The sequence below is a fragment of the Grammomys surdaster genome, unplaced genomic scaffold, assembly GCF_004785775.1.
Source record: "Grammomys surdaster isolate TR1022 unplaced genomic scaffold, NIH_TR_1.0 325, whole genome shotgun sequence".
In the NCBI taxonomy this organism is placed as follows: domain Eukaryota; kingdom Metazoa; phylum Chordata; class Mammalia; order Rodentia; family Muridae; genus Grammomys; species Grammomys surdaster.
Window position 1 is genome coordinate 5,440,218 of NW_021604744.1, and position 22,274 is coordinate 5,462,491.

Below are 22,274 nucleotides of genomic sequence, written 5' to 3' on the forward strand. Positions count from 1 at the left end.
TCTCTCTCTCTCTCTCTCTCTCTCTCTCTCTCTCTCTCTCTCTCTCTGTGTGTGTGTGTGTGTGTGTGTGTGTGTGTGTGTGTGTGAGAGAGAGAGAGAGAGACAGACAGACAGACAGACAGACAGACAGACAGACACAGACAGAGAGTGAAAAACAGACAGAGAGAGAAACACAGAGACAGAAACAGAGAGAGAAGCAGAGAGAGAAGCAGAGGCAGAGGGAGCACACTGAGGAGGCACATGTGTCACTGGGAGAGCACTAGATGTGAAGGTCAAATGATATCTTATGGGAATTGCTTCTCTCTTTCTACCTTGTAGGTTCAAGGGACTGGTTGTCAGTCTTGACAGCAAGTGTCTTTACCTAGTAACCCAGATCAACAGTCTGATCCTGGGTGTTAAAACTTATCATTTATGTTCAGACACAGATCTATTCTCCAAAATCCATTTACATTTTTAGACAGTAGAGACTGATTGTAAGAAAGATGTTTTATCAACCAGAGCTCCCAGGGTCTAAACCACCAGCCTGGGAGCACATAGGGAGGGTCCCATGGCTCCAGCTGTATAGGTAGGGGAGGATAGCCTTGTCAGGCATAGGTGGGAGAGGAAGTCTTTGGTCCGTGATAGCTGGATGCCCCAATATAGGGGAATTTGAGGGAGGGAAGGTGGGAGTGGGTTGGTGGGTGGGGCATATCCTCATAAAAGCAGGAGGAGGGGGGATAGGATAGGGGGTTTTTTGGGGGGGGATGCGGAAAGGGGATAACATCTGAAATGTAAATAAAATATCCAATACAAAATTTTAAAAAAAGAAAGACAGTTTATGAAACAATCTGGCAGAAACTTTGTTAGCATGGTTAATTTGACATTGAGTGAAAATGTTATTTTGATAGATCAACATTCTACACTTCCTCTTAGATAATACATAATGTCTTCTATAAAATCATATCCCTTTCATTTCTTTGATCACTCTCTACCAGAAAGACCTCAGGCACTGCATTACACAAATCTGACAAATATTGAAATGACTAATGAGGTAGAAATTTTTATACTTTTACTATCAATCACTTCAAGTGCTAGTCCATAATATTTAGCATTTTTACTGGCATCACTTCAAATCACTACGGAAGACGCATTTAATTTGTAGGAAGACTCATCTACAAACTGGAGATGGCAAACCTGAATTCTAATGCATGAGGAAGATCGAATTAACCTGATTACACGAGCAGCAGCGTAAAAAAGACAAGAGAAGCATTCTAATTAATTTTCACAAATTACAGGATAGAAATATAAATAATTAGCATGTATGAGGTTGCAGCCTAAAGACATTACACATAGTGAACATATTGTGTTTAGGAATTTAGGTCTATACATGAATATGAGTGTTTGAGGGTGTTGCAATAGTTAACAAAAAAGGCAATGAACATGAAAAAGAGCAAGGAGAGGGATATGGGAGAGATTGGGAAGGAAGGAAATAGGAAAATGATGCAATTATATTACTATCTCAAAAGTCAAATAATTTTTAAAGAGATATATGATTTATAAGAATGCCTATTGTCTTTTAAAAGTAATGAATATGATGGTTGATCTCTCTCAGTTTTTGAGGGCTCTTTAGGAGAAATATATTTGTAATATAAAATTATTTGCAATCTGTTACTCGTCTGGGTATATGTTTATATAGTCCAGTTGTGGAGTGCTTGTCCAGCCAACTGAGACTCTAGATTTTATTTTTAGTACTGTAAATAAATTAATCAGATAAGTAAGATAAAAATCTGTTCTATAGTTGCCTTAAAAGATTGTAAAAATCAAGATCTAATTAAAAATTTAAGATAATTAAAGCTAATTAAAAAATTAAGGTTTGATGAAGCTAAGAGTTGTGTATACTTCAGAGAAATTATCATGAGTTAAGTTTGTTAATATTCATACTCATGGCCTGATATTTCTTTGAGTTTGGGGCTTTGATTTGTCAAGTGTCTCTGGTTTGACACATGTTCTGCTTATGATTAATCTTCTGCTCATGCTTTCCTATCCTCTACTGTGCTCAGAGCCACCATCAAACTGTGGGAGGTGAGCAATGACTCAGTCTCTTAGGGCCTCTGTGGAGAGAAATTCTGTAACAGAAGAGATAACACGGAATTCTTCAAAAAAGAGAATGCACTCTACAGAATTAATGTGTTAACCTTGAGTTCTCCAAGGCTGTAAATTCCTACTGGATAAGAAGAGAGGCTTAAAATGATGGCTGGGGAGAAGCCTGCCCCTTGGATCAGAAGAAAGGACTTGCCATTTTTACAGCTCAGCACATTGCTCCCTGACCTAAAATAGCACATAGCTAAGCCCTGGGCTCTGCCTGTCCTGGACCTGTCTTGCCAGCTGGTCCTCTGTGTTAGCAACAGTCTCACCTTTCTTTTCTTCACTTTGTAATGTGTTCTCTTTGACAATTGAAGCAATCCTAATCCAAATACAAAAATGCAGAAAGCAAAGTAGTGTTGGGATCTTCTCAGAGACATGAAGCCTCCTCTCCCAATGCTTTTATGTATCGTTTTTGTTCATAGTAATGGAATGAAAACCAAAGGATCGTGTTCTTTGGGCTCCTCAAATAAAAGATGTTGAGGAAGTGGAAAAACTGAGTGGGTTCTGGTGCTATATTTAAGTAATGCTGCAGGACTGTGAAGAAGGACATGGGAATCACTATTTCTTTAAGAGAAAGCATAGGATGCATGATCCTATGAAATGGGCCTTGATCACTCTGCAGGATAAATGATATGAGTGAATGATATGTTTTCCCATAGAGTATTTTCATCTGAGCTCTGCTTCCTTTCCTAACCACAACACCAGATCTTACCTGCAGCAAACAGACATCCATGTTCTGGGACAGGATTCTAAGATTCCTCATAGTAGTTGGCCATTTCAAGCAACAGCAAAACACTTTTGCTCTCTACTTTTCAGGCTACCATTTTAATTTTCAATTCTCTTTTATTTGGATCTATAGAAGTAGTTGTACGTATTTATGGAGTATACACGTAGTATGGGTGATAACTCAGTGCATGCTTATGCTTATAATCTGCAATGATGAGAAATGTCTTTATTTCTTCAAGCAGCAATTAGTTCTAGATATATTGGTAATTTCTGAGTGCAGGGTCATTTGACTTGGTGCTACAAATTAAACTCCAGGACTTGGGCACACACTTTTCACTGAACTATACCACTGGCCCACCAGGTCTGTGAATTGGAGCATTTCAAATACCTCCTTTCTAGTTCTTTAAGAATCACATAATAGGTTATTGTGATCTATAGCTGTCCTCTGTGCTGTGTAGAGTACTGGGGCAATTTGCTCTCACTGCATAATATTTTGGTTCTTCCTATGCAGATAATTCTCTGATGTGCTGGGAGAGAGTGAGTTGTAGGAAATGCCATCTTTATTAACTTTGATTTTAGTAGGTACTGGAACTAATTCTACCAGTTTTTGTAGAAATGGTTCCAGTACTCCAGAGCTCTCCAGACTGACATGTCAGCTACTATTTTAATGCATTCCCCTTGTATTCCTAGGATCTCAAGCCAGGTACTTACTTTTCTGATTTGCATTTTGAGACTAGAAATACTGCTTAACCTACAGTGTTTTTAGAGTTACATGAAGTATCACAAACTATTTAGAACATTCTCTGCAACAGAGACCATGTTAATGATAGTTACTATGAAATAAATACAAATCAATAATGTTTTTTATAAACATAGAAGACAAAAATATTCACAACTAAGAAGAAGAGAAAATTCTACCTCTCTGGTCTAACACAGTCCCTCTGCTTCTGTTTGAGACATTATATACTTTTATACTGGCATAATATCAGAACTTTTATATTTTGGTATCAGAACAAAATTTAAGAAAATCTGAGGAAAATTGCCAAGAATAAAAATATTGTTTTAAAGAGTAATATACACATTTTCAAATTGATTCTAAGTATTTCTGAGAATATATATAAATAGCATATCATAGAAATTATTTCTGTTCTATTAGTTTTCAAGTCATTTTTTGTAATACCTGAACTAAAATTTCTCCTCTTCAACTCAAGCTTGTGAATGAAGTTTGGCTCTATGTGAGCTTGCCAGACTCCTATGGTGGTGTAAGGAAGAGCTGGGTTTCACTCTTCTTGCATCGTCTAATGTTTTCATTGTTTTCAACATGCTGTCTTACATTAAATCCTAGAGGTAATCTCCTCAGTGTTCTGTGTTAGTAACATCTGACCCGCATTTGTGTTTATCAATAAGATTGTCACAAAAGAAAAAGTTAAGTGCTTTTTATTTATACTAGGTCCCTTGTTGAATTTGAATTCATTAAAAAAAAATGCAGGTGAGCAAGATCCTTAAATGGCACTTAATTTAGACTACTGGAAGGAAACTACAAAGACCCCACAGTACCCTGCTTTCATGAGGACTAACAGTCTCAGATTTATCTCACCCACAATGAGTATTCTCAAAATGAATGGAGAAAGCAGGAACAACCAGCTTTGTTTTTATCTCTTGGGGTAACCACAAGACAATCTGTTTTCAACAACTGTGCCTGCTAATGTCAATGTTAGCAGAGTTCATGAAAAACTAATTCATTATTTTCAGTTTATTGTCCAATAATAATTCTTCGAGCTTTGCATGAGGCTCACTAATTCTCCAGGGTCCTTTTATGTGTTGCTTAATTAACTAAGGTGCTTGTCAAACGAGGCAGATAGTATAAGATAAAAGATGTTTTGTTTTTTTTAATCCAAAATGAAATTCTCTCATTTGCATACTATTCATGGCCTGAGGACTTTAACAGCTTATTACAGAATATTCAGCAGTGGAAAAGGGCAAAAAGGAGACAAAGTGAAGGGTAAATCACGGGGCCAAGGCAAGCTGCCTTTCTTCCCTTGAGGTTTCTGTTTCCAAACTCTGAACTTGCCTTCAATCACCTCTATGCATTGAAGCCAGTTGTATTTATTTCTAGTGGTAAAACTTCTGCTTGAGCTGGAAGATTGGTCAGTGTTAGCAAGGAAAAATATACCAAACAGGAAACCCTCAGGGAGTTTGAATCCGGTGTCATTTTCTTTCCGAGAACCACATAATATAATCAGTAGCTAATGGTTAAAAAGCAGTCTCCCAGTAGGATATCTCTGGTATTCTAGCGAGCCCAGGCCAGCAATGAATTGCAGACTTATATAGTCAATTTCTCTCCCATCCATTTTCTTCATGAGTACCTTGATAGTTATGAATTTTAAGCCAAAAGAAAATGTGAAGAAAAAGATAAACTTCAGCCTGCTGTATGAGATGATTGTCAGACTCCGTGACTTCCATGATTTATTTAGACCACCTTAGTCTTAGATTATTTTGTTTAAGATATTACTTTCTTGACATAAGAATATATTCAACAAAAGTGATGTCTCAGCACTTAGTATTATGTTTTAGGTAGCACTTGATAATTTACATGTTTTTAGAGGAGACAAAACCTCCATGTTAGGAAATCCTTTATTTTTCTTTTGTAAATTTTTCTAGACAGAGTATCGTCATGTAGTCCTGGTTGGCCTAGAACTCATTTTATAAATTCCCACAGATCTAAAAACTTATATCTCAAGAGTGCTCAGAATAAAGGAGGGCCATGACACATGGCCTAGTGATATCTTTAGTAACCAATTGCCTATAATGGGCCACGTTAATAAGCTCAGCTGTCACTCAGTGGTAAAACATAGCTAGTTAAAGTTTGTTATTTTGATAGCAATAATACCTGTCCCCATAAAATCACATAAAATTCATTATTCTAAATACTATACCACAGTGAAAAGCTGTAGCTAGATCTCTTTTAGTTTTTCTACACTAAAAGCATTCCAAGGGGCAAATATTCCTGAATTTCAACTTGTTGACATTCGATATAAAAAAAACCCTAAATCTATATAAATAAATAAGAAAATTCCATATATATGTGTATAAATATATATATATATATGAATATTTACTCATCTTTCATACATATAATTGATATCATCATGATGCCAGGGAGCAGCAGCAGTCCCACACTCTCTTCTTCCTGAGGCTTCCTGTCACTGTTAACCACTGCAGAGCAATCCAATTCATACACTGTGCCATGACATTCAGAATAGCAAACTAAGGACATTCATTGAGTCTGAGATCATCACAATAAATAAATGTTTTAAATAAAAATCTCAAAAAGAGTAAATATTTTGGAAGCAATGAATATATAAAAGTCTAAACATTTCTAAAGGTGATTACATGTATGGAATTCAATCAAGATCTTAGATTAAAGAATTTATAATACTTTTCTATTTGTGAAATATTATAGGGTCAAAGGTCTACTATGGAAAGAAATAGAGCAATTAGAAAGAATTTTGTGGACTAACTAATAAAGACTCAAATGAAAGTTCAGTATTTGGAACATATAGACTTCTTAGTGCATTAGGTAGAATATCAGGTTTTGTAGACATTTCAAATATTGATCACTAAATATGCATCACAGGATGAATGCAGAAGCATCTGTGCCAAGTAGTTGAAAACTCTGTGCTACTTACATGCTAATAGAGTGACAGACTAGCGGGGATCTATGGCATTCTGTGTGGGAGATATATATATATATATATATATATGTAATTAATATATATATATGTAATATATATACATATATATACATATTTAAATATGTGTCCTAATATATTCGCATCATTAAATCATAGAATGAGTAATGAATATCTCTCAATTATAAATGCATTATAATATTTTTACTCTATACAAAGGTAAATGTCACATACATCAAAAACTGTGGGTGACACTTTTACCAGTACTAGTCAGAGACGTTTCATAATGCAATGTATTCAACAGTTGAGGAGTACAGTACTTCAAACTATGTCAGTATAAAAATGGAAACAAAAGACATAAAATAAAACCTGACACAATATGAAGGAGAAATACACAAATTCATAGTTTAACAGTCTACCTGCTTCTGCTAGCAATTAAAAAAGCAAATAGATACAATATAATAAGTATATAAAAGCATTATTAACCGTCTAGATCTACTTGTGTTTTCCTCATATACTTTGTGGAATAAATACAGAATATACATTATTTTCAGTATAGACTAAGTTCTGTTTGATAAATGTTTAAATAAATTTTACATAATTGTGATCACGCGATATGTGTTCTTTCAAGAAGTTAAGCCAGAAATCCACAAAAAAATATTTTTTTAAATCCAGGTATTGATGAATCACCAATATAGAGGTAAAATGAAGAGGAAGCTCAGCAAATAAGAAAAAAAATAGCTGACTGAATAAGTGTACTTTAACAAAGTTTGTAGTAAATATTTGAGAAAAATCTATAGCATGAATAAATGTACTAGAAGAAAGAACTAATTTCCATTAGGTAAGCTACCATACAAGGAATTTTCCAACAGAAAAATACATTGAACAGCAGGAAAAAATAGTTCAGAGTAAATTTTAGCGGATAAATTAATGATCATTTAACAGAAAACACAAGGAAAAATGAAAAAATCTGCATATCTAAAGAGATTGATAAAATTTGTTTAGCAATCAACTAAGATATAATGGGTGTACATGGTGCTGATCTCAAGAATGAAATAGAGTACATTACTACAGACCTGACAGACTAAGGAAAGATAAAAATTGAATATGATAAATAACTATTATTTTTAAGAATATATTTCATTTTTAAAGAGAAATTATTTTTAAACTACTTACCACAACAATTGGACTTTATATAACTTCAATGTGTTTAACATTTATCTGAAGTACAGAAACATCTTCTTAAACATTTACAGATAGCTCACTCATTTTATCAAGTCAAAGAGCACTAATTTCCTGAAATAATATATGCTAGAATACCTGTGGGGAGAAGACAGAACTTTTCACAAGGCTTCACCTAGTGTTCTAGCCTACCTCCTTAAACACAGGTAGCCATCTCTTCCCATACAATCCTTACAGATTGTAACGTTTTTGATGTGGACAAAAAAGAATCAACATAAATAAAGCAATGAAACTTGAATCTGTGGATCTATTTAAGAGAACAAATAATCTGTCCAAATAGCACTGGCAGAACATTTCTATTTGTTTCAAAGATATTTGGTATAAAATAAGAATTGTAAAACTTAAAAAGTGTCTAATAGATGTCTCCATTTTATAATATGAAAGATTCAGCCAGCAGGAATGTAACTAATTAATATCATCTGACATACATTCCAGGTAGGACTGATAGCCATCTCCTTGACCTGCACTAGATCAACATGGAAAGCCAGTCTGTAAATCACAGTTCCCCAAATGTTATCACTCCATCAATTCGCTGCAAGAAGGGATGGAATGTGGATGCTGAAGGTAGTTCTTTTCACACACCTTTACATTGACAGCGGTGTTTACTTGGAGTCCAAGTAAGACAAGTCTGAACAGTTTTTAATAATGTTTTACACAAGAAGAGACAGACAGGAGACCCAGGTTCAGGGAGGGAGAAGATTACAAGACAAAAGAGCAAGCAGACAAGGTATTAAAGAGGGCTTGCAGACATAAGACAGGTGAAACAACTAACCTCTGTCTGATGCAACAAGAGTTTACTCAAATGCCTTCAAATTCCAGATTTTAGATTCAAAAATAGTGCCATAGATTTGAAATATAAAATAAGACCCAGATCTGTGTTTAAATAAATATGCAGTCATATATACCCCACAGCTCTGTATATAAAATTTATAACTTCATGTTAAGAATAAACTTTTAAAAGTTGATGGTTGTAGATCATGGCTAAAATTACAATGTTCATAATGCTATGTCAGGAGAATTGTTAAAGTTCAAGACTAGACTGGGCTACAAAATGGGTTCCAACGCACATAAGCTACAGTGTTAGACAATATCTCAAATACCTGAGTAAAAAAGTTTTTGGAGGAAACTTAGTAACTTGTTTTACATTATTCTAAAATAGAGTTACTATGAAGTAATGGAAATCTTAAATAATAAGAAATTTATCCATGGTAATTAGGTAAATGGTAAACTGTTTTAGGAATATGATCATAAATTAATTATTGAAACTTGTACACTTTACTTTTCCTGATATAATTTTTCATAGCATATTGATTGCTATATACTACTTTATTGTAGAAGTAATTAAAGTTATTATCTTAAAAATTAAGAATTTAATTTAGATTATTATTGTTAGTATATCTTTTTAAATCAGTACTGGAGTTAGAGAGATGGATCCATGGTATGTGATATTCTATTCTAACTATCGAGTCCTAATAATTTTGAGATGAACAAATGTGAGGAACTATTTATTGATAAGCTGATTATTTTATCATACCATAGTCTACATAACACCCACATTAGGACAATATATTTTTTGTAGATCTGTTTTGATTTTAAAATATTTAAGCACTAGCATACAATAATATAAAGTCTATAATGATGTCCACTCTCTATGGCCCAGCAACCATGCTCTTATAGAGTACTGACACTTTGATCTAAAAGACAGAACTTCTTCTGGAAAATACAAATTATACTTGTTTCTTTAAAGACAGATTTGTTGAAGTATTCTAAGTGACTAATAACTCGTTTAATACATTTACACAGAAGTGTGTTGGTGCCATAGAAGGGACCAGCTTTAGATATCTGGTCTACCAGGCCATGTCTTCATCTCCTTCCACAGTAAAAGAAAAAAAAAGATACTTTTCCTTGATATTCTCTCTCTCTCTCTCTCTCTCTCTCTCTCCCTCTCTCTCTCTCTCTCTCTCTCTTTCTCTCTCTTTCTTACTCTACACTGATAATCTCAACTTTAGAGACAAAATACAAACAACTGTAAAATGCTTTTATGATTCAAGAAGAGAAGGATTTCAAAGCAGTCATTGTTGCCCCTGTTCTTCACATCTAAACAGCATGACTATGGTTTTAAGGGGAAATGTCAGGCACAAAGGTTAAGGGTGCAATTAAAAGCTCACACTCAATAAGCTCTAAATATGGCTTCTCCAGTGCTCATGGTGACCTTTGGAGAGCACTTCAGAACTTAAAAAGAAGGAGAGAAAAGGCTGATACGTGTCAATCAATGTGCTTTCTGCAATTCCTATGTGAAGGCCTTAGAGTACCCTCATTGAAAGCAACTAAGCACATGCAATGACAGAGTTCATGTAAAACTTAGAAACATAAACACAAATGGTCCTGAAGACAAGATGATGTTTCTCATCTAGCTCATATTTCATCTGTCCAGTTAATAAGTGTTACATGACTAACCCAACCACCCATCTAGAATGGATGTGAACAGTATACACTAACACCATGTACACACTTTGTAACCACACCCTCAAAGCACCATTTTTTTATATAAATCAGTATCTGAAAGTATAACTTTTCTAAGCTTAAGAAAAAAAATGTTTTACACAACAAAACAATGCATTGTCCCAAATATTTTTATGCAATTTTCACCTCACTAGAAAAAAACATACCAACCATGGGAAATACTTTTGGAACAGGAAGAAAAACAACAGACTTTAGAACAACTCCAGTTTTGAAGCTAATATTTGGAACTTACTGGAGTTATTAACCCCATGTAGCCCTTTCTATTCCTGAAGTTTGGAAAGGCTACATTCCAGCACAACCAGATGACATAAAAGATGCTACATTTTGTGTTCTTTATTATCTCCCTGGAATATACATTAACTCAGATGAAACTTAAGGGGGGAAAAGGTAGAAAACACTCTAGGCAATTTTATAAACACTTCCTCCAATGCAAACACTAACCAATGATAAATATCCATGGCATTTAAAGAGTAACCTGGTAAAATTTTGAGAACTAAATAAAGAGATTGTATTCTCATCAATGTGTCAATATTTCACCTGGATAAGAAAGAAAAAAACAAGATCTCCAAAAGATTTTTCATAAGTTTTATCAACGTTCTTACCATCGAATGTTAAATATACTCTTGCTTGAGGCTGAGAAGATCCTTGAACACAAATGGAACAAATAAATAATCCAACCAACACAAAAATCACCCGGAATGCCATTTCTTCTGATTTGGAAATTAATATCCAGGGGAAAATACCTTTAAAGGAAAGATAAGAGATTTGTGGAATATCCTTTAACATTTTGGCAAATCAGAGATAACAGCTTTGAGAAATGCAGCTTAAGGTCTGCAGACAGCAAGCAGTAGGAGGTGCTATGACTTTACTTCTAAAATGGAAGCATTGAGGTTTATTTATGTCTGGAAGTCTTTACAATAGACAATTGTTTTATCTTCCCATAAAAATGATGCTGCTATCATTTTATGGGAAGATAAAACAAGAAACTGTGTTCTTGCTGACATCAAAGCAGAACAAAGCACCAGTGAAAAAACTTAGTTGATTCTCCCCAAAGAATTCCAATATCTCTAGAACCCATTTAATTATACTGGTAGAGTATTGAAGAATGAAAATATTCTCCCTAATAAATACGGTCGATTCCACGACTCTATTCATGGGTACTCATTCATTCCATGCTCATTAACTCTTCTGAATCAATTGCCTCTGAAATAGTGTTTCCACACATAAATCCACCTGTGCTCCTTCCCTGATTAGTAAATCACTTCAATTAGTTATCTGCCAATGTATGTAGATGACCAGGCAGTGGTTAAGTGATGCAGATGAGGTAACCATGGACTCCTGCCAAATTTAAACCAATGACCTCGTGGTGAGTAATCCACTGGAGCCTCATATCCACTGAGGCATATTTTACATAAATCAACCAGAGAGTGAGCCATCAAAATTTCAAACAATGAATCAAAGAGACAATATTCTTGCTTGAAAATTGTGGCTATAAAATTAATATAAGCTGTTAACTAATGTCTAAGTATAAAGAGAGGCCAGGTCCTGTTAGAACAAACCTATATGAGCCCTACTGGCCACGTCATGCCAAGTGAACTCAGGACCGTGAAAGAAATCCCGCCACTTCTCATGGAGTGTAATTATAGGGTAAAATGACAAGCAGGTCTAATCTGGAAATTCATCCTTACAGAGCTTATGTTATATGGCTTTTTAAATTGAAAATACATTATTGATTCTATTCAATAAGGAAATGTGGTTAAAAATTGAAAAGGCTATTCCTCTGACACAGAAGAAAAAGGACAGTTAAACCGAGCGTGCAATCTCAAAGAAAAATCTAAACTGGTCTCATTGGTAGTGCGTATGCTTCAAGAGTTCAACATGAAACTCTACGCCTCTACCACACAGATGGAGGAAACCCTAGAGATGTTTGTGTTGGTAATTTTCAAAAGAAACAGTTTCTTCCTGCTTCCACAACCTCTTCACCCTGTCATCCCTAAATTAACTTAGAAGAAAATTGATTTTTATGGGTGACTTTCCCTTAGAATTTTACCCCTGGGATCTGTTGACTTGGTAGTTAAAACCAAGAGGGGAGGGATACTATTAATATGTCCAATCTTAGTCTGTTTATTAACCAAGTTAGAAACATTTGTACATTTTTACATATTGATATTACCAGTACATTATACGATATACCTCCCCTGAAGAAGATACGCTCCGTAAGTCATGAAGGACACCGCCTAGATGACATGGTAGATCAGATAGCGCTGATGAATCTAACAGAACACCCTGGTTTCAGTCCCACCTAGTGATGGGCTATGAATGCCATCTCCCCACCCACGTCCTTTACAACTTCGTCCCTTTAACTCACACACTTAAAAGTGATTGCTAGAGGTCGTCTATTATCAGCAAATATGAGAGTATAATTATTTTATTTCACTCCCACCGATTGTTTTCCCCTTAGAAGGCACTGGAGGAACTTAAACTCTTGGCAGGTGCCACAACCTCCAGCCAGGCTCATTTCCTCCGGGAGCGCTTTCCTCAGGAGCCTCGTGGGCTCCTAAGAAAATGCCCAGACTTGAGTACACCAAAGGAAAAAAAAAGTCTGTACAGAGACCCAGAAAAGTTCAATTTCGCTAACTGAGTAAGACTGAAAATCTGAGTCCGGCTTACCGCGGTGGGAAAAGATCCAGGAGAAATGAGCCACTTGCTCCGGGCTCGGATTCCTCGTCTCTCAGGTCCTTTCCCTACAAGACCTTTAAAGACTTAGAGTCCCGAGGGTGGGATTCCTGCCGGCGGTGCTGAGTTTCTTTGTAGCAGAATCCGGGGCGGCAGAGCGGTGGCACCCGGAGCCCTTCTCCACGTCGCTGAACCCCGCACCTCGGAGTGAATGGCAAGTGGCCGGGCGCCGGGGGCGAGCGCTCGGTGTCTGATTACAGCGACGCGGCGCGCGGCTGAGGTTGCCCGGGCGCACCGCCCAGCCGGCTGCAGCAGCGGCCCCGCGTGGCCCGCCGCATCTGCACGGGCCGCCGCCCCACCCAGGGAGCGCCTGGCCGCCGGTGGCCCCGAGCCGGAGGGCGGAGCACAGGCTGGCCTCTGGGCGGGAAGGCTCTGCTGCAGGCTAGACTCTTCTCAGTAACACCACCTTTCACAGTGAACCTATCTGGGCGCGCTCAGACGGTTTTGTTATGCGCGCCTGTTGGAAAGCATGCAGGCTTGGCTAGGCTGTAAATATCCGAGTGCAAAGCAGTTGTTTTGCCAAAAGATCCCTGCATCCTTTTAAGGCAAAGAGTTACCGTTTTAAAAGGGCACAGATCTTTACTCTGCAGCAAAATTTCTAAGCTAGAGGGAGAAACGTACTCCCCTTTCCCAGAAGTGTAATCTTTTGAGTATTGTTTCCTGCTGCGTTTCCCTAATGTCCTGAAATCAGTAATTATGCTGACCTTTCCACGAGGAATCAGATCCAGCAACTTCCTCTCCGGGACACTCACAAAACATAAGTTGTAAGAATTTTCACTTTCTTGTTTTGTTTTCAAGAATACTGTTTCTAATCATCCCAACACTTTGGGGCTCATAAATCTACACACCGGCGAGTAATTTGCAGCTCTGCTTTCAGGAAAACTCGTTAAGCTGTGAAAGTGACATTGATCTGTGTGTGCATAGAAGGGGGGTACTTCTTCTGACCATAGTGAATTAAATGATTGAACATCAAAAGAAAAGACTTTCACTCCCTGTAAACTGAGCAGAGCTTGCTTTAAAAAAAAAAAAAAAAATTACTGTGTGCTTCAGCCCAGTAGGTGTCACTGTGTGAGGGACCCTTGAGTGCAATTTGTTTCCTGTGTACTTCCACAGTTGCCTTCCAAAATGAAATAGAATCTTTAAATTCTTATCAAAGCTGTCGCGGGAAACACCTCTAGATTACAAAAGACAATCCCTGCTAAGTAGGACCTAAGAAGGAGAGTTGCCAGAGTTAGTGATTGCACAGGAGCATCTTCTTTGTGTCTATGTAGACACAACTTAAAGTGTCCAATAGTCAGGACTGTCTGATTTTTGCCATATATTTGAGATATAGAAATCAAGTTAAAAAAATGTTCATAATCATTGCAGTATTCACCTGTCTCTGATGGTCTGCATTTTGAAGTGGATTATCTCTGTGGTATACACCTAACCCAAGTACATACTGGACAAAGGACCTGATTAGATTCCCTCAAATGAATGATGGGCAAGAGATGCTGAAAAAATGGTTCATATCGCTCATCCCTTGAGCCATCCAAATGAAAGCCACAGGGGCATAACACTTCAAAGCTGTTGAAAGGTTAATACCAAAAAGAAAGAAGGAAAAACTTGCCTTCAGAATGCACACACTGTGGGAGATGAAACAATTTAGTACAACTGTTGCGGAAAACAATATGAAGTAACTTTATAAACTAAAGATAAAAATTAACATATGACCCCCAAATCCCTCTCTGAATAACTACCCAAAGTATGTGAGGTCAGGAGATCTCTGTCTTTTCATATTCCTTGTTCCAATATTCATAAGAGCCAATCCACCTAGGTGTCGTCAGTCATAGCCATCGTGAACCACCCAGGAAGATGTGCACAGATTTGGGACAGTAAACCATAAATTCTTTTGTATATACTTTCCAGACTTACAGAAGAAAAAATGTCTGACTTTTTCACAAACGTGGAGAGCACCATGGGTGAGTGGAATAGGCCTACAGCAAACAAGTAAATGTTCTATATCTTTACTTACCTATAAAAATAAAAGCAATTTTCTCAGAGAAACAGAGATTAGAAAGGTGGCTGGTAGGGGCTGGAATGTGATGGAAACTAAGTCAAATCAGATGAATAGTTTGACTTTTGTTTAAAATTTAATGGCACAATGTGGTACGTACGGATAATTGAATTATATGCATTTAATATTGGTAAGAGAATATGTTTCTAACATTGTCGCCTAAAATATTAAATGATGTATAGCAATTTCTCCTTATTAAATTTAGATGCAATGCCACTACACTTTAGAGAAAATACAACTATTATTTGATGATGTATAATAAAATTGACTACTGTTTCACACATTGAGAAGTTGAATTCAACAAGTCAAAAACAATATTTCAAGAATTATTTTAAAACTTATATGAGGTAATTTTAAGAAAAGCTTTTATTTAATAGATGTATTCCTTCAAAATCAATATAGAAAGGATTACGCTATCTTTGAGAACATAAATGTAATAAGATATCAGCAGCTTCTTGACAAAAGTTTATAAAACATGGGGGCAAACCAGAAACATCTGACTATATTGAAAAGCAATCAGGAATAAACATCATGTGTACTTAATGTTCTTAAGAAAGCAAGATCACAGTTCCATCTTCCCCCATTGTTTTCATATGGATATAAGCAAAAACTGAATCAGTGTCTCCAAGTGTATGAAATTGCAAACTGAATGACTAGGAAAATGATTAAATTATCAATTGAAAATTGTGAAGCTATTTGACACTAACGAACATACAAACTCACGTAAAGTAGAGTTTTCTTACACATTCTATCTTTAAGTATCAAGGAGATCAAGACAAACCACAAGGTGAATGAGTGTCAAATGTTGACTTAGCAGGGAGTTTAATTCAAAGCTAGGTTTACAAAATCCCAGAGCATTAGTTCTGTGTTTCATGACTACTCAGGAGGCTTTGGAAAGTGTGACAAACAGCTTAGATTTTATCACAGTCTGTGAAACTTGCACCAAGATCGTCTCTACCCAGCCTGCCTACGTAGTCTTCAATGTGCTCCTGTGGTTCAATGGTGTTTACTTAGCCGTGAAACATTTGCAGTTTGGATACACCTCTAAATGAGTCATAGAAATACTGATAGACTTTAGCCAGGAAAAGTTCAAGCCCAAGGACATAATTGGGGCTCAGGCTTACCTGAACGTGAAACAATAGTGTAATATGTTTGGAGTCACATTAGATATATCAGATTTTCTCCAAAATACTCAGGAGCCTGGGATGCTTTGACAAAACAGGATCCAGGTGAGACTTGTTCCTTAGGCTCTTGTCTATGACTCTTTCCTTACAGATGGAAAATGACATTAATTTTAGAAGTTGTTTAGAGAAAGTACTCAATAAATGGACATGCAGGACCCCCTCCCCCCAAGTGAATTTGGTAGGTGCGAATTCCCTACAGTTTTCTCATTAAAATATCTTAGGGAAAACTAGCTGCAACTTGAAGCACCACAGAGGAGCACCATATATTTTGGAAGTCAGAACTTCCAATGGATATTGTCCTTGTCTACACCACCCCTCTATCTCATTGGCTTAGCCTAGCAGCTCTGAGACCAGGCCAGTCAAACAAATCCGTCCTAGACTCTGTGAGTGCAAGTGCTATGAATGCCCTAAATCAAAATCCTTCCTGTTTTGTTTTGTTTTAACAGGATGAATGTATCTCCACCTTCTCTCTTAGTTCACTGTCATTCTCTATCCATCACTGTTGATATTTTAATCTTCTCTTTTTGTTCCTTTTTCTTTTTCATTTTCTTTTCCGTTTTCTTTTCTTTTGGTTTTCAAAGATAGAATTTTTCTGTTTAGTCCTGACTGTCCATCTTTTTCTTATGTCAGTTTTTCTCTATGACTCTCAGGTTTCTAATTTCAGGATCTGAGGCAGAAGGAAGAAGAACATTAAAAAAAAAGGAGGAGGAGAAGAAAAGGAAAAGAAGATGAATTACCATCAATGACAGCAGTTTTTCTCTAGGAAAAGACAACTTTTATTGTTGACATTACAGTTTGAAACAAGACATATATATATATATATACATACATATGGAATTTATAGTTCAGGGGCAGGGGAGAAAGCTGAGAGGTACAGTGTTTGCCTGATATATGAGGCCCTGGAAAACCTTCCAGCACAGCAAGTAAATAAATATTAATTAAAATTACCAAGCCAGGTTTTCAATATTTTGTAAACACTATTAAACATCTTAGATGGAGTTTAGTGTGTTCAGATAAAGCACAATGAGAATTATTGCCTACAGTGTTTATGTTTTAGAGTATTTAGCTTGTACAGTAGAGTGAAAAAGATGACAGTAGTGTGTGTGTGTGTGTGTGTGTGTGTGTGTGTGTGTACACTTTCATCACAGGGTGAAATGAACTCTTTGTCTTCATAGTAACTACCAGGCAAAAAACCTCGTGAGATTGATATCTGTGGCTCTGGGATTAAGTGGAAACAATTGCAGTTACAGGTGTTTCATAGTTAGTTAATAAGTAATGTTTCTTATGTACACGCGGTCTGTATCTTAGTCTTTTGAGAAAAGCAACTGCTTTTATGGCATTATTGTAGCTTAAGCTTTCTCCTCGCCCTTTCCCATATCCATTTCCCTGGAGTAGCTATGGGAGGCCGATGGAAGTGCATCTGGTTGTCAGGTATGAGAAAAGGGACTGAGGAATACTGACAACTGGAGAAGTAAATGCTGAACTGTTAGTTATGGCTAGTTGGGACCCATCTCTAAGCCTTCAACATGTTCCAAAGCCTTTTCCATGAAATCTTCAGAATTTACTATTTTCCTACTCTTCTTGAACTTTTAATGCTTGACTAGAAAAGAGTATTAAATTGCATAAACAACTTTTACCCTGGCAGACACATTCTTATAATGAATGACATATGACAAACCCAATTGTGTTGTCTAGCAAGGATTTCCACTAGACAGACTTGTGAGAACAGAAGTTGAAAGGCTTGAAGCACTCACTTTGCCTAATTGACCTACTTTTAGTCACAATACTTTTCCACCTGAAATACAGGTGACATTCTCCAGTTCTATAAACTTGTGCAAAGACAAGCTCTTTTAATCTCAAGGATAAACTGAAAAAAAGATGTAAGTATTTCTGGTCTGTAATAAGAAATCTGGTTCAGAGACTTAAGCAACCTTCCTCTACCTGGGCCCCAGGTAAAATTTCAGTTGTGGTAAACAAAAATCAGTGTGCTTCCTGCCTTCAACATTCATGGTGCCTGTATTTAATAAAAAAAGTACAGTAAATAGATTGGAAGCCTTTGCTTTCTTTTTAGCTTATTAAGATTTTGGAGGACTTTTGCTTATTTTGGATACTTGTATCATTGTCTCTCCAACTAGACTAACAAACACAAACAATATATCTTTGCTGTGAAAGAACAGGGAGGTTGAGAGAAAAATCAGTGTCTCATTCTTTTTTGGATTTCTTAGACATGAGAAACAGGAAGCTAGAGACAAAAGAAATATGTTTAGAAGGGAAAAGAAAATCGGTAGGATGTTCCCAGGCAAAATAACACACAAGGATGAAAGAATACAAATGATGTCATCATCCATTCATATCCATTCATAGTTACATAAATATAGTGTATTCCTTTCAAGCATCTAATTTGTTGCTTTGGAACATAGGTCTAATTGCATTCAAGAAACAAGCTTGTAAGATCCATACAAGCCTAATTTCATCACTATGAGGACAAGACTGATTTAAAACAAGTCAGAATGTATCGAGTCTGCAAATTGTCATTTGAATTATCTAAAACTCTTGTATTCACATACTGAAAGGTGATTGTCCATCTAATTTCCAAGTTCAAATAGTCCTTCATATCGTTCTGCCTCAGTTGCTCCCACCTCTAACTCAGTCTTCTGCAGTCACTTTTAAACTCCAGATGAATGTTCAAAGAAGTGCGTTTCATTTCAGTTTTTGACTATTCCATGTCTCCTCGCAGTCCTGTGACTGCACGTGATCTTCTCTGCCCTCAATCCACCCTCAGGCAAACCAACTTACTTCAAGTACAGATCTCTATGCAGTCCTTTCTTTGAATCCTCAGCAAAATACGTGACTTTGTGCTATTTATAGTATAGTAACTATGTCAGTTCCGATGTCAAGTATGTTTGACATTTATTTCTAATTCTTAACCTACTAATTATGTATTTGGGGAGTTGTTTAGTCTTAAGTTTTATTTGAAAATATGAATTAAAACTGTTGTTAGGTTTATTGGTTCATTAAATACAATAATGTGCTAACAGTTTTTGTTTTCATACTTATTACTGTAACATTTTTTTCTTCCATGTTCTTTAATGTTACCACGGTGTGAGACTTCATTTTGGAGTTCTGAATCCTCCAGAGGTTGTAAGTCTTGGACATTTTACAGCCAGCAGCAGAGTGAGGTTTGGGCACACATAGCCTCTTGGTAACTGGCTGCTAAATTCAACTAAACATTTGTTTAAAGGATGTTTTGTGAACTTTTGAAACCTAAATCAAATATTGTGCTGTCTTTCATAGTAGAGCAATTCAACACATGCAGATTAGGAGAGGCCTCTTAGGTAATATTTTTTGAAGGTCACAATTTTCTCACCAAAGATATTTAGTTTGTATATCCACCTTTAGAACACACTTGAATTTTATATTGTTTTCCCACAAACTTCGAGAACGTTTTTAATTGCTGGTGATCAATTACTAAAAACACAAGTGGCATGGGTTAATTTTAGATTGTTCCCTGAAATATTTTTAAAGTTAAAATTCTAAAAGTAATCTTGATTTCTCAGTTTACAATTTAAAAAAATACTTTGTGAAAATTATATAACATAAAAAAGAAACTAATTATCCATTCTAGAAATTAAATTTGTTCTTATTTATTCTCAACTTAAGTTCAGTTTGTTTCATTTTAGATTTCTTTTACTAAAATCATATTAAGATAAAATCTTCCACACTTAATCATAGCTAAAAAGCCGAGAAACGATAAGATATAGTCTTCTAAGGCCTAAAATTTTATTAATTTTATGTTTACATTTAATTGATTAAATTATAAAGGTCTCTCATCATTTGTTTCTTTACTTAATTTTTAGATAGATATATATTACTCAATAACTCATATAAAAGTATAATTATCTAATATATTAATAATAAATGATTTTAAATTGTTCTTTAAAACAATTTTCCAATGTATCTAAAGAGGTATACAAAGATTAATTGAAAATATTTTCATTCTCTTTTTTGTTGTTGTTTTTTTTGAGACAGGGTTTCTCTGTGTAGTCCTGGCTGTCCTGAAACTCACTCTGTAGACCAGGCTGGCCTCGAACTCAGAAATTCGCCTGCCTCTGCCTCCCAAGTGCTGGGATTAAAGGCATGCGCCACCACTGCCCAGCAAATATTTTCATTTTTAATGTATTTCTTAATGTGCACATTTAATCCTAGAATTATCATCTTTTAATTGCTACATGGAGGTAATATTTTATCTAGAGAACTTCTCTTTTCAAAATCATTTTTTCCAGGCTTTAAAAATTCCAGCCTTCACACTCTTATATGCATGCTTATTTGGGAAAATAAATGTCATTTTCAATATTTTAAAAAAGATTTTCTCTTTGGAATCAAAATGGTTACAAACATTAACTGACTGTGACTTTTGTGACAGTAGAAACAGATCAAGGTCTTGACTGTCACTACACAGTATTTAATAGCCCTGTGTACCCTCTTATAGTCTATCAGTGTCAGCTTTTGTCTGTGTGTTCATAAGGATCCTGAATCGCTGCAGACCCCAGCAATGGGAACTATCTCATTTCTTCATTTTCTGTTTTTTTAAGTCTCTTGTATTTGTGTAAGGTGGTTCATGATATGCTCATTCTCCCAGGAATATATTTCTTTTATGAGCTCTGTTTTTACACACACACACACACACACACACACACACACACACACACGCTCACGTGTTCCTGGAATATGGAAGGCTTAGATATATGAGATATTTATATTAGCCATAGAAAATGGTTTATCATTTCCTTTTCACTAGCAGGACTTAAATTGCACACCCATACCTTGCTTCCATCTTCTCTCTTCCTAGTCTTTTTGTAAATCCAGTATGATAACTTGGGTACAACTAAAGTAAGAGAAAGACTTTTTCAAACTAAAATGCAAGAAATTATTAATATCAAAGAAATTAGGTATTAGTATCATTTTTTAAAAATGACAGGGTGTGCAATTAGCTATAATATTCTCAAGTGTTGGATCATCTGGTTCATAAACTGCTGAAGTTGTTATGTCTCTTGAAAAACAAACAAATGTCCTCTGCATCAAAAGTCAAATATTTCTTCCTATGTTTAGTCTAGGGGAAAAAATCCATTATTTCTTTGCTAGGTTTCACCCCAGTAAAATTCAGATTTCAAATCTTAGATTTATGTATAAATCTATTTCATACAGGCTTGAAAATCCTCTTCAAGATCCAATGTTTTCTCAGTCTTGTTGAAGCTGCTAATTTACAGGGCAGCTTAACACACACACACACACACACACACACACACACACACACATCTTTTTTCTTATCATGACAACAGTTTCCAGTATTTTTTAGGTATATTGTCCACAGATACAGTCAGCTCTCTTGGGCAGTTACTGTCTCTTTCCTCTCTCACTGTTCTACCTCCACCCTTGCCTCTGAGCTAAATCCTTCATCCTACTGTTGAAGTGTAGATGCCACCAAGGATCAAGGGTTTGTTTTCAATGATGCCAACTGTGGTATAATGAGAATACTGTGCATCCTACTTGTGTTACTTCCAAGCAGAGATGTATTCAGGCAGCTTTTGTCTGTTGATTTAAAGAAGTAGTTCTCAGTATTTTCAGGTTGGGTTTCCTTCCTCACATCCTTCAATTGGAATTCAAGAAACTAGAGATCTGCAAGGAAAGATATAAACAGACAGAAGTGTGGAAAACACAGTGTGCTGTGCTTAGGAACTCCAGTCCTTTTCTCTCATTCACAGTCACATGATAGGAATCTATCAGTGGGCACAGGTTACAGGCCATCATTATGTAGCCCTGATACAGACTTGGTATCTATATGGAAGCCAATGACCCATCTTCTTAACTCAGAATTTAATGGCCTTTGGGATGATGCCTGCCTCTATCAAAGGAACTTCTGGGATGAAATGTGTTCTTCTTGAAAAAATAGTGAAAGAAAGAAAGAAAGAAAGAAAGAAAGAAAGAAAGAAA

General features: G+C 36.0%; 1 protein-coding gene across 1 annotated transcript in view; it reads right to left on the reverse strand.

The window, feature by feature from the left end:
• Sema3c (semaphorin 3C) overlaps positions 1 to 13,006 on the reverse strand; it is a 151,408-nt gene extending 138,402 nt beyond the window's left edge. The window contains exons 1-2 of the mRNA XM_028778116.1: positions 12,978 to 13,006; positions 10,910 to 11,050 (exon numbers count right to left, since the gene is read on the reverse strand). Coding sequence (XP_028633949.1) covers positions 10,910 to 11,012 — 103 coding nt within the window. The 5' untranslated portion in view covers positions 11,013 to 11,050; positions 12,978 to 13,006. The remainder of the gene's footprint in view (positions 1 to 10,909; positions 11,051 to 12,977) is intronic.
• Between the last annotated feature and the right edge of the window lie 9,268 nt (positions 13,007 to 22,274).